The following is a 14,150-nucleotide window of genomic DNA, read 5'->3' as shown; positions in this document are numbered from 1 at the left end:
AATCCGGAAGTCAGCGCGTCGATTTTCCGCCAAATCGGCCTGGAGTCGACTCAGGTGAGGTTTTGAGTCGACTCAGGTGAGGTTTTGAGTCGACTCAGGTGAGGTTTTGAGTCGACTCAGGCTGATTCAGAGTCAAAACTTATCGCAGTTGACGCTACAGCGACTGGAGTCGACTCAGGAGGCAACTGGAGTCGATTCAGAGAGGATAACGGGCGGAAGCGATAAAACTTCATCTGCCACGTCAGTTGGAGTCGACTCAGATAGGCATTTGAGTCGACTCAGGTGCAGTATAAAAGAAACCCGCGAGCAGCAGTCGGACATCACTTCTTTCCACCCCGAAACTCTATTCTCGCGACTCCCAAGCTCTTATTCTTCGACGTCGATGTTGTACGCGATCCAAGTCACTTCGAATCACACCGCAACGCCGAGATCAACTTCCGGGGAGCTACTGCGCGATCAAAAGTCGGTAAAAGTTCATTTTCATTATTTCTATTGTACCGAGCTTTTGTAAACGATTCGTATTTGTATTTTCGATACACTTGCTGCCGAAAAGGGGCAAGTGCCTTAGTGGAATTGCCCAAAGAAAACGGTCAACGACCATGGGCCTTGGAGTAGCAGTCTAGGGCTGTGAACCAAGTAAACAAAATTGTCCATTATTTTACTTAGTTTTGTTTTCGCTTCCGTACGCACTCGAGATTTACGAAAATCGAAAAGTGTACAACACGCTATTCACCCCTCCTCTAGCGTGTTTTCGATCCTATACGATGTCCTTTCTAGATTAATTAATTTTCTTGTTTTGACACAAATTGGGCCTAGCAGCAGCAGCGCTGCAAGAAGTGGGAGAGAGATCGAGTCCAGAAGCATGCAATCAGATGGCCCAAGCTCTTGTGAAATTGGGCTACTTCATGAAATGTACCAGCAGTTACTCCTCAGAGAACGACGAAAGAAAGACGTGAGATCTCTACGCGGAATATCCTTGGAAGACTACAACAAAATTGATGAACAAAGACGTGAGATCTCTAGTTGCATGACATCCAACAGTAGGCCACCAAACAGGCCCTCCAGCAGCTCAGGCTGCTACATGCCATGAAGTTACAGGCCTGGACTGAAAGAAGCTTGCGCAGAAAGTAGTGGGGTGACTGGCTACCAGCAATACAACAAATGGATGAGCAACTGGAAACAGCTGTAAAGCTAACAGAAGACACAATCAAAAGGACATCTTCTTTCAGAATCTGATGATTTTGCGGACATGGTGGACCTGCAGAAGGACAAAGTCACAAGCACCACCGACTCATCATATCTTATCATATCCGATAAAGAATGTAATAATATAACTGAGTGTGATCACAAGTTGTAAAGGTGATCGACGTGTAAAGTGATCAATGAGTGACCTAGAGCTGATTCTCTCTTATCAGAGAAGAGGAGAGCATGTGATGATGGGGCCCAATGAGCACCCAGCATCTCTCCTTCCCTTTATATAAGGGAAGTTAGTAAAGCCTTGCAGAGCACGAAGCAAGCGATCCTTGAGCTCTACTTAGGGAATTGTAATTGTCTTGCAAGCTAATAAGAATCTGTGAGTTCTCTTTCATCTTTCTCCTTATTTTTTTTTATTTGCAATTCCACCCCCACCCCACTCCGACCTAGGTTCATCTTTCTCCTTATTTCTTTTTGGTTGGATTGGCCCCCCACACCCCACTCCGACCTACCCAGGTCGGAGTGGGGTGTGGGGTGGAATTGCAAACCAAAAAAAAGGAGAAAGATGAAAAAGAACTCACAAATTCTTATTAGCTTGCAAGACGATTATAATTTCCCAAGTAGAGCTCAAGGATCGCTTGATTCGTGCTCTGCAAGAGTTTATTAACTTCCCTCATATAGAGGGAAGGAGAGATGCTTGGTGCTCATTGGGCTCCATCATCATATGCTCTCCTCTTCTCTGATAGAAACTACACGGGTTTGACCCGCTCAGAGTCAGTTCATCTCATCCATGCAAAAAATATATATATATATATATATTCACACAAATAACCGAAAATAATAGGATAATTCTCTCATGGAATGATCATCGATGAATAATACTATTATATATTTTTGTTAATATTGTAGAAAGCTTTTCCTCCGCCTCTGTTGAATAATATGTTGTCAGCGATATGGAACCTTCTCGCTAAAGTCTGCGCCCGATAAAATCTTGGATCGACTTTTCTTTATTATTATTTCAGCATGATTTTTATTTCATTGCTTGTATCTCGAAATGAGAAAAGGCGATTTGTTTCAGTTTCGTAATGGCGTTTGTTGAATGGCGAGCTCTTTTCCCAAGCCGCGGAGCGAGGCTACTGCTTCTATCAACCGCTACCGGCGGCGAGGCAAAGCATCACGGTGGAGACAGAGAGGCAAGAGAGGAACAAGAACCCCCGCCAAGGAGTTTCTCCCATCGATATCCTTATCGCCTTATCGGTTCGTTTGCTCGTTCAATTCTGACATTTGCAAGCAACTGGACACCATTTGATAGCTTCCTTCAAAGACAAGGAAAATGGAAAGTTTCAGTCTTCCATGAGATTCAAGAAAAACAGTTTTCGTTGTGTGAAACTAGCAAATGTGTTTTCTATTTGCCCCCTTGGGTAACTTGGATGTGTAACAGTTTTCATGATCAACTAATTAAGGTGACTGATCATGATCGACATGATTGAAACTCTTGATACGACATGTAAATATTTCCTATAAGTTGGTAAGGATTACTAGTGTTTGTGTTCGATTGCACGAGTCATTCTAAGGAAGATTAGACTGCAATCTTAATGATGATAAAAGAATTCTACTCTAAGGATGTGTTTGCTATACATAATCTTCGTCACATAACCAAGATTACAAGGTATAAAATAATTTAATATTATTTGGTTTAACTTATTTATTTAGAGAGAATAAAAAATAATCAATTTAATAATTACTATATTATTTTTTATTCAATTTATTTATAAAATAAATTAAATTAATAATCTTAATATTAATAATATTAATGATGATAATAAATTGATAATATATAAAAAATAAATAATTTTTTAAATTGAAAATAAATTTATATTTTTTAATAAAATAATTATTTTTAATTTATTAAAATAATTATTTTAATACAATAATTTATTTTAATAATTATTTTAATAAAAAAATTTATTAAATTAATAAATATAATTTTTTAAATTTAATTTTTTTAAAATTTAAAATAAATTTATATATTTTTTAATAAAATAATTCATTAAATTAATAAATATAATTCATTAATTTTATTTTTTAAAATTTAAAATAAATAAATATATTTTTAATAAAATAATTTGTTAAAATAATTATTTTAATATATAATTCATTAAATTAATAAATATAATTTATTAATTTTATTTTAATGAAATAATTTGTTAGAACAATTATTTTAATAAAATAAAATATTAAATTAATAAATATAATTCATTAATTTTATTTTTTTAAATTTAAAATAAATTTATATATATTTTAATAAAATAATTCATTAAATTAATAAATATATAATTTTATTTCTTAAAATTTAAAATAAATAAATATATATTTTTATAAAATAATTCATTAAAATAATAAATATAATTTGTTAATTTTATTTTAATAATATAATTTGTTAATTTTATTTTAATAAAATAATTTATTAAATTAATAAATATAATTCATTAATTTTTTAAAATAAATTTATATATATTTTAATAAAATAATTTATTAAATTAATAAATTTAATTCATTAATTTTATTTTTAAATTTAAATTATAAATATTTAAATTTTAATTTATTGAATTAATTAATTCAGCTTTAATTAGATTTTACGTTGTATTTCAATTAACTCAGTTTTAAAATTGAAGGGTAATCATAAAAAAAAAAAAATTCATTAACCTCCGAAATTGTAGAAAATCTTAGGCTGTCAAAGTGATTATATATTCCCGGGTTATAACTCATTTGCTGATGTGATAATGATGTTATATTTCTTGGCATTGATCATAACCTGAACCAAACAAGGTTGTCATTGATAATCTTAGACATATAATCAAGGTTATCAATGATAACCCCCAACTAAATGCTTTCTAATAGTTCTCATCAGCCAACACCCATGATTAGGTGTTTTAAGTTGTTAGGAGCTAAGCTCCCGAGACATAATTGAGTTGGTTACGAAATTGTATTGTTACAGCTAAAATGATACATTAGGATCTATAAATTGATACATATTTGAAGTCCATAACTGTAAAATCTCTGAAAATGCCACTTGGTGATTCTTGCAGAAGATGTTAGGAAAGCCGAAAGTGATGTGACAAATGTTCAAGAGTATGATTGATGAAACAGATGATCAAGAATCTGATGTTCTCATGGAGAGGGATGAAGCATTAGATTAACTTCATAAACATGACTAATCAATGATCTCGACTATTTTGTAGCTGAATATGCATTAAATTATCAAATTGAGAAGAAGAGTACTTCAAAATAAGTACTAATGTCTTGAATCACTCAACAAACAACAGATGGAACAAGATTGACAATATAACAAAGATCATCCATCTCTTCTCCGTTTCCAAAACTCTTTGTAGCTCTTCTTGAGAATTACTGTCAACACCATAAAGCAGTAATTGGAGCTCCTACTCACTATTGTTGTGCTAGCTCTTTATGTTTAATTTTGACGATCAAATTTCATCAAATGAGATTAGATATGCATATAATGCTTAAACAAAAGAGTAAAGAATACAAGTAATGAAACAAAAGAGATAGGAAAGAAAGCGTTCAGAGATCGAGTAGTCATTTTATGGTGAGCCTTGGATCCTTCAGGGCCAATGCCAGGCATTTAACCATCATCAGAGTCCCTCCTCTCTGCTCATGCCATGGATCACATGAAATACAACAGATCCAGCAAAGGCTTCTCCAAACTTATCACCTAATCCATGAAATTAAAAGCAAGATGAATATGCTGTTGGATATTTTTATGTGGACTAGCATAATTAACATATTGTTATTGGGCTTAGCTATAATGGGTAGGCTTGGCCCATTAAATCACAGTAGAGGCCCCTTCTCCTAACCTTAAAATGTGGTTGTCGCCCCATTGAGACACACACGGACATTTTGGAATTGGGCGATAGGAGAAGTTTCTCTGCGGTTTTCTCTATTGCTTTTGGGTTTTTTCTTACAGGAAAACAAGATGAACTCCTCGACATCTTCCGCTCCAGGTATTTTTAACATCTAATTCTGTATATCTTGTTTTACTTATTTATCGTATCATGAATTTAGATGTTGAAAATTTATCAAATGGTATCAGAGCCAGGTTTCTAAGCCTCGATTTTAATTTTTGGCCGAATATTTTTTTTTATTTTCCCCGATCAAGTTCTCCAAAATCCTAAATTTTTTGAGAACGCTGTTGAAGCCCTAAAATTCCGATCAAGTTCTTGATCAAGGAAATTTGAACGTCGCTTTTGTACGCCGCTTCTGTAATTTGGAACGTCGCTGTATGCCGCTTCCGCTTCCCTAAATTTCTCCTAAAATCTTCCGCTCCAGACGCTGTTGACATCTGATGTCGCCCGGCAACGCCGTGATCGGCATTTGCAGCCGTGCAGCCGAGGAGGTTGTGGCAGTGGCCAAGGCGCAAACACTGCAGGCGTCGGCATGGTTAGCGAACTGCTGGACGCTGGTGAGCGGCTGGCATCCGCGAAAATGCTGTGCGGACTGCAGATGGTTGGCGAGTGGCGTCGATTTCGTGCGGTTGTGAAGCGTGGCGTCGGCGTAGTGGGGTTGAAAAAAAAAAAATAGCGTCGTGGGATTGAGGAAATGTGCGTGAGGGAGAAACGGTAGAAACAAGGGAAAGTACGTGTAAAACACGTGCATTTTTTTTAATAATTTTAATTTATTAATAATTTCTTTAAATCTGATAATTTAAAAACGTGGATTGGGCACGATGATTTAAGAAAAATAAAATAAGAACAGTGCATGTTTTTATTTTATTAATGCCATTAAAAAAAAAACTTTATTAGTCCAATTTATTATAAATTTGGATAAAATGTCCTTTTAATGACATTTTAAATTATCTGATTAAATGTGATTAAAATGATATCTATCATTTCATATTGTTGTAGATCTCTGTCCGACTTGAATTGATCACTTCTGGACAAGGATTCCTTTGTATTTAAGTTCATCTTTGATATTGATGTACAACGTTTTTGACCTTTGAGTTTTGCAAGTATTATGTGAATGGCCAAAATCTGGTGCAAGATATCAGACTACGTTGACGCTAAGAATGTAGATCTTAACTCAATATCTTGGACCTCAGTTAGAGATTGTTTGCGGATAAGGTCAATTTTTTTTACACCTTAGTAATTATGGCAATCCGAGGTCATGCCGATTGCAGATTCTGAGCTTAAGCAAGAGCCTCAGGGAAATTCAAGACTTTATTGTGAGGATGAGGTTTCTTGTTTACAAAGGTTCTCTGCTTTTGCCTTAAAAAAAAAAAAAAGGTTTCAAAGGAGAGGTTTGGAATTTGGAAGGCCGAATGAGAGAGAGAGAGGGAGAGAGGGAGAGCGACGTTTCCCCTCCAGCCTCTCTATTGGTCTCTCCTTGGGATGTTTGGGGTGGGTCACAACTAGCTGCCCATCCTTGTTTGGTTCTTTTTGCTTGCTTAATTAAGGCAATGGCTTTGTTCTTCTCCATTAACTAAATTGCCTACGACATTTGCTATTTTTAAATTATCTTAAATTTAAAAGATCTCTTTTAAATTTAAGATCATTTTGTATTGTTGTTGATATTTTTTCATAGTTGTGAGCTCGCCTTCGCGAGACGGATTATGATAAAATATTATTGTTGAAAAATTATTATTAATGTGGCATTAGGAATTATTTTAATAATGCACTTACCTTATCGGTTTGTCTTTATTGATATAGTTCTAATGATTGGTAATTATATTTTAAAGTTTTCAGTATCCTTTCGATATTAGCTTTAAAATATAATTATTTTATGTGATGTGAGAATTAATTCATGCATTGTAATTCGGGACCCTTCGGCGGGATTGCATTTGCATGAGATAACTTTATTGTGGTCATAAGCTCTATTTCTTTTGTTGGATATGCTCGACAATAATCTCCCATTAATGTTTAAATTTTAGCTTTGTTTATGAGTATGAACTCTTTACCAAAGCTGAATGGAACCAATTTTGAGGACTAGGTTGACTCTGTTAAGTTATTCCTTGTCATTTCTAATGTTAATGCTGCCCTTATTGAATCTTCCGCTGTTGTTATAACAAAACATGAAAAATGGGCTCATTCTAATAAAGTCTGTTGGCAGCCTTATGTATGCTCAAGTTTATACACGTCCTGATATTACTTTTGTTGTGAGTGTACTTGGGAGATACTTGAGTAAACCTGGTGTGACACATATGTATGTTGTAAAACGTGTTTTGAGGTATCTGAAAGGTACCAAAAATTATATGATCACATATAGGAGATCAAATTATCTTGAGGTAACAGGTTATTCTGATTCTGATTATGGAGGTTGCCCAGATGATCATAAGTCCACATCAGGATATATATTCATGTTAGCTGGAGGAGATATCTCTTGGAAAAGTGTTAAACAAACTCTTATAACTACATCAACCATGGAAGCAGAGTACATAGCTTGTTATGAGGCCACATGTCAAGCGATATGGTTGAAAAACTTTATTGCTGAATTTGATTTTGTGGAGAGTATCTCTAGGCCTCTCACTATATATATTGTTATAACTCTGTCGTGGTGAGTTTTTCTCTCAATAATAAAAGCTCAAAGCGCACCAAACACTTTGAGACAAAATTCATGTTTGTGAGAGAGAAGGTTCAAGAGTTTAAAACTCGTGTCGAGCATATCCCTACAGAGCTTAATATTGCTGATCCCCTAACCAAAGGCATAACTGTTAAAGCTTTTGTTGATCATGTAACCCGTATGGGTGTAATAATGCCTTTTGATATTTTGGGTTAGTGGGAGTTTATGCTTATGTTTTTGTTATGACATCACATTTATAATATTTGAGACATTGAACAATCACTACAAAAAAAACCCCATTTAGCAACGAATTTTGCAACGAATTTTATCAAAAAATTCGTTGCAAAATTTTTTGCAACGAATTTTGCGACAAATCTAAATTCGTTGCAAAAAACGCGTCGCAAATAATAGCAACGAAAATAATATTTTCGTCGCAAAAATTTCCAACGAAAATCAAAATTCGTCGCCAAATTCGTCCCTAATTGGCGACGAAAACGGATTTTGTCCCCAATTGGCGACGAATCCGTTTTCGTCGCCAATTGGCAACGAATTCATTTTCGTCGCCAATTGGCGACGAATACGGATTCGTTGCCAAATAGGGACGAATTTGGCGACGAATCTGTTTTCGTCGCCAATTGGCAACGAATTCGTTTTCGTCGCCAATTGGCAACGAATTCATTTTCGTCGCTAATTGGCGACGAATACGGATTCGTTGCCAATTAGGGACGAATTTGGCGACGAATTTGGGTTTTCATTGGAAATTTTTGCTAAATAGTACATTACGATAGAATTGCGACGAATACATTTTCGTTGCAAAATTTGTTGCCAATTTGCGACGAAAACTAATTTCGTCGCAAAATTTGTACCAAATTTTGCAACGAAACGACTTTCGTCGCAAAATTTAATTTTTTTCACAGGTTCAATTTATTTCTTGATTAATCCATAAATACAATCAAATATCGTTCCGAATGGATCGATTCACAAAATACATTTTACCTGTCACATGCACAATATCAACATGCACCAATAACAAAAATTCATATAATAACAACATTCATTTATTATTCAAAGATGCACAATCCATAATATCAATCCATACATAACATCAAAATCCATAATATCAATCCATACATAACATCAATCCATATCATCCATAACATCCAAATGATGCATAATCCATACAAAGTGTCACAATAGAAATGTCTACAAATCTAACCCATCAAATCCATATAAAATACAAATATAACAAAGTCTGAGGATGAAGAATAGATAGAATCAAATCATTGTGGTCGTTGGTGTTCTCCGGAGACTCTATTGCCTTCTCCGTTGCTATCTTTTCTTCTCCTGTATAAAAAAATATGATAAAGAGAAACCTCATAATTAATGTTGTGTTTCTTCGACAGCAGTAGGAGGTAAAAGAAAGGAAAAGAAATAAAATCACTAATTTTTCTTATTTATTGGAAGTAGTCTGGAAAAATAATTTTAATTTCATCCAAATTCAATGATAAAAGTTAGAACACAATGCACATGAGTGATTTTTCAAAGCATGCCTTTGTAATCACCAGCAAAATTTAATGATAAAAGTATTTTATAAATTAACCTGCACTCATTGAGCCAATTTTTTAAGTGTAAATTGATTTTATTTTAAGAGCACGTTTTGCATGAGGTAACTACTACTACTATTGTTCCAAGAAGACTTCACAGACTAAAACATGTAGGCTAGTGTCAATTCTAAAGAAAAATGAAAGCAATTTCCACAAGCTACTGATTCTTTGTTTCTTGTGTCATTGTTGACAAAAAAATTGATCTAAATGTCATCAGATTGGAAGAGTAACCAAGTGTTCTTGAATTATTGTTGACTTCTCTATATTTCTATTGATGGAATATAAAAGTTCAGAAAAAAAAACTGTGTCAGCCATTTCAATCTACAATCATGTAGGATAGTGTAACTGAGTGGAAGTGACATACTACTTTCATGCATCAGTGTAGAATTAGTGTTTGATCTTGTGGTAGACAAACATACATGGTAAGCTTTTACAAGTCGATAGATGTTTATACAGAAAATTCATACCAGATTGCAGTGGCAATTTCTTGAAGAGAAAAATGATCCTGAATTCTTCTTGATCAAGCAGGATAACTTCATCACATTGCCAATGCAGAGAAGTGGCGCTGAGAATACATGGGCTAGAGCAAGCGAATATATCTGAGTGAGAATAGAGGAAACTATCAAGATATGTCCAACCAAAATTGCTTTGCTGAATTCTCTGTAAAACACTTCAATGTCGTCTTGTGGAACTCTAGGAAAATGGTGATGGACCTTACAAATGAGATGTTGGGCACCACAGCTCTCAGAGCGTAAAACCTCTGGTTCAGCTTCTCCCTTCTCTGGCGCTCAGCTTCAACGTGGTTCAGCGGCTCTTCCCTGCCGTTGGCTGGCTTCCGACCCCTCTTTCTTGGCCTGCGCTCTTCAGTTGCGCCTTCCTTATCTTCTTTGGACGGAAGCTCAACGTCTGTGAGATCAGAGTCAGCTGCACGGGCACGGTCCACGCAGCGAAAATAACCCGAAAGGAAGGAAGAGGGAAGGAAAGAAAAGGCTTACCAAGCGCGAGGAGGGGCCGGCAACAGCGAGAAAGGAAGGAGGCCAGCGTACGCGAGAGAGGAGGCGGCGGCGAGAAGGGGTTTGCGCGAGCGAGAGAGAAGGCGGCGGCGAGAAGGGGTTTGCGCGAGCGAGAGAGGAGGCGGCGGCGAGAAGCAGTTTGCGCGAGGGAGAGAGGAGGCGGCGGCGAGAAGGGGTTTGCACGAGCGAGAGAGGAGAAGGCGGACAGAAATTTCGCGAGTAAGATTTAGGTTAAGTAGGAAATCAGCGACGAACCACCCTGTTCGTCGCAGAATTGGCGATGAACAAGTTGTTCGTCGCCGATTTGGCGACGAAGAGTTTCCTCGTCGCCAAATCTACAACGAACAGGGCGGTTCGTCGCTGATTTGGCGACGAATAGTGTGTTCGTCGCAAAATCTGGGACGAATTTGGCAACGAAATCGCATTCGTCGCCAAAAATCTCCCACCAAATCCGTTTTTTGCGACGAAAGATTTTTGTCGCAAAATTCGTCGCCAAATTAGCGACAAACAGGCTCTTTCATCGCTAATTTGGCAACGAACAGTCTCTTTCGTCGCCAAATTGGCGACGAAAACGAAATTCATCGCCATTTTGGCGACGAATATGATGTTTGTCGCCAAAATTGGCGACGAAAGAGTCTATTCGTCACTAATTTGGCGACGAATATGATGTTTGTCGCCAAAATTGGCGACGAAAGAGCCTATTCGTCACCAAATATCAGCGACAATTGGGGATACTGTCTTTTTTTGCAACGAATTATTTTTTCGTCGCCAATTTAGCGACGATTAATTTATTCGTCGCAGATTGGCGATGAATTTTACGACGAATTTCTTTTTGCGACGAATTTCGCGACGAATTTTTTTAGTTGCTAAATTGGCAACTAATAATTTTTTCGTCGCCAATTTTGTTGCAGATTAGCGACTAAATTTTTTTTCGACCCTAAATTTGTTGCCAATTTGCGACGAATGGAATTCGTCGCAAAAATTCGACGCAAAAAACCTATTTTTTTGTAGTGAATATTGAGATATTGCTCAAATAATAACTACTGTTGATATTGCTCAAATAATAACTACTGTTGTATATATGTTGTGATGACATATTGTATATTGTGGAGACATTTCGGACCCAGTCTCAATTTTGTTGTTATTATATGACATCTTGGGCAGATGTTTGGGTCATTTTACTGGGAAATAGCACTTTATTCAAATTTTGACATGTCATTTTGTTGGGCTTTCCCATTTATCCATATTCCATTTATTGTTGGGTCACAGGATATAAGTATCTTATAATGCATGATATCATTATTCCTTCGAATTTGATTTTCTGTATTGTTAAGATGCTTATAGTTCCATTTTGGACCTTTTCGTATTATGTGTTGACTTATTTTGACATCTTATTATGGTCACATATTGTGGATTAACATATTGTATTATGCTGTCCAAGTGGGAGAATGTTGGATATTTTTATGTGGACTAGCATAATTAACATATTGTTATTGGGCTTAGCTATAATGGGTAGGCTTGGCCCATTAAATCACAGTAGAGGTCCCTTCTCCTAACCTTAAAATGTGGTTGTCGCCCCATTGAGACACACACGGACATTTTGGAATTGGGCGATAGGAGAAGTTTCTCTGCGGTTTTCTCTATTGCTTTTGGGTTTTTTCTTACAGGAAAACAAGATGAACTCCTCGACATCTTCCGCTCCAGGTATTTTTAACATCTAATTCTGTATATCTTGTTTTACTTATTTATCGTATCATGAATTTAGATGTTGAAAATTTATCAAATGGTATCAGAGCCAAGTTTCTAAGCCTCGATTTTAATTTTTGGCCGAATATTTTTTTTTATTTTCCCCGATCAAGTTCTCCAAAATCCTAAATTTTTTGAGAACGCTGTTGAAGCCCTAAAATTCCGATCAAGTTCTTGAGACATTATGAGCTTTTCCAGAGGCCTGGGCAAGACTTCTACTGCTTTATATTTCTCCTTCACGCCAAAGTCAATTCAGATTTCATTGATGTACATTAAATGGATGAACTTGATCATGATGACAATTAAATGCCACATTCATTGAGCCAGTGCTTACTGAAATCATTGCTGATCAACAACCTGATTCCAAGTACAACTTCCAAATCTGCCATGAATGGCAAGTTTGTGAAGGAGTTCTACTTACAGCATATAATCGCCTACAGCAAACACACTCAAGTACTTCAAGTAGCTAGATTGCTCCTTTACAAGACCAATGAGAGCGAATTAATGGACTCCTTTTTAGGCTGATCCCTAAGCATCTTATTCCTCAAGCGTCTGCTAATTAATATAAAAGGGTCACCTTCTTCTCCATCAGCATTTTGGTTAAAGGGTTGGCTTTGGCCATTATTAAACAATGCAGTTTATGCAGCAGCTGCATGAGATTAGATGATTGATTAAGGTCGGTAATAAAGCATGGGGCAGCAAGTTGCAATCATTCCTATCCACATGCGAAGTATGCATCAGGATTAGAATATATGCATAATTAATTAAAAGGGTGGCGTACGTTCAAACTTCAAAGTCACAGTGGTTAATGATTAATTAATGGAGGATGGTGTTTAGTTGGACGGACGCAATGGATCGCATCGACGAGGACAAGAGCCTCCAGCGGGGCGCCCCGCACATGGCCTCCCACCGCCGGCGAGACGGCGGCATGCAGCGCCGCGCGGATTAATTACGATAATTAACATCTTGTTAAGGGGAGAGAGAGCTTAATTATTCCTGTGCCTCATCTGATAATTAGTTAATTAATTAATGTTATTGCTTTTGAATTTGTCAAACTTTTCTAGTTAATTAAATAAATGGAATGTTTTTAAGTTGAATAATCTTTATTATGACGTAGTAGAAATCTAGCCAACCTCTGTTATGTAAAAATATTCCTTGCTTGCATTGTGATTGTTAACCATGGTTAGTGTAACCCTAAATGAGATTAGTGTTAATTAATACGGAAAAGGCAAAGAAAACAACTGGTAGCTGGTTTAGGGGGGCGATTAAGGTGCGCATGAGGAGGACAGCATCTCTTAACACTCGCCCATTAGTTTAATCCCCTCTGCCTTTTGCCTTTTTCTATGTGCTTTGGCATCCATTAAGCTAGTTAATTAAAATTTTAAGCATCTCGACCAACCGCAAGATGTGGAGCTTCTTGCTAATTTTCTTAATTGATTGATTAATTATTTCTCCATCATACAATTATAATTATGTATTTATGAGGTAAGACTATGATTCAAGTTCAACTTGCAAATAGGTTTCTAGTTAGCTCATGATCACTCGCGATGGACTAAAGGGATTCCACGACTATCATAGGGCTAAGATGTTTAACGAAAGATGAAAAAATATAAAGGATGAACGATTGAGGACTCATGTACAAAATTTTCACATTGGTAAGAGTTTCATGTACTGAATTGTCCTTTTTTATTTATAATCAAATTAATAGGTTCGGTGTACGAATCTATCTATTAGTCCGCTTTCCGACTGAACCGATCGTTCCGGTCCGTGGAGAATTTTAAAACCCGGTTTGTCCTACCAATGCCTAAGTTGTTCACATGGCCGAGGTGAAGAGCCACATGAACCCACGACTCCATCCCCAAACCCCAAATAAAATAAACCCTACTGATGTTATCTTGTTGGCTGTTGCACCATCAACTTAATTAATTAATTAATTTCTTGACGTGATGGCAGCATTGATATTAACACACGGCCTGTTAATAATTAATTAATCAATTAGTATATGTACTTCTGTCCAAGA

General features: G+C 36.3%; 1 protein-coding gene across 1 annotated transcript in view; it reads left to right on the top strand.

The window, feature by feature from the left end:
• The window catches only part of LOC141835576 (aspartic proteinase 36-like), a 33,780-nt gene extending 20,701 nt beyond the window's left edge, over nucleotides 1-13,079 (top strand). The window contains exons 9-12 of the mRNA XM_074722968.1: nucleotides 5,180-5,216; nucleotides 10,113-10,603; nucleotides 12,052-12,088; nucleotides 12,968-13,079. Of these exons, the coding sequence (XP_074579069.1) occupies nucleotides 5,180-5,216; nucleotides 10,113-10,603; nucleotides 12,052-12,088; nucleotides 12,968-13,079 (677 nt within the window). The remainder of the gene's footprint in view (nucleotides 1-5,179; nucleotides 5,217-10,112; nucleotides 10,604-12,051; nucleotides 12,089-12,967) is intronic.
• Nucleotides 13,080-14,150: the final 1,071 nt, after the last annotated feature.

Source organism: Curcuma longa, chromosome 10 (genome assembly GCF_044706935.1).
Source record: "Curcuma longa cultivar G26 ecotype Majalengka, Jawa Barat chromosome 10, ITB_CL_G26_1.1, whole genome shotgun sequence".
Taxonomy (NCBI): domain Eukaryota; kingdom Viridiplantae; phylum Streptophyta; class Magnoliopsida; order Zingiberales; family Zingiberaceae; genus Curcuma; species Curcuma longa.
Note: the sequence above shows the minus strand (reverse complement) of the source record. Positions and strands in the feature narration are given on the sequence as shown.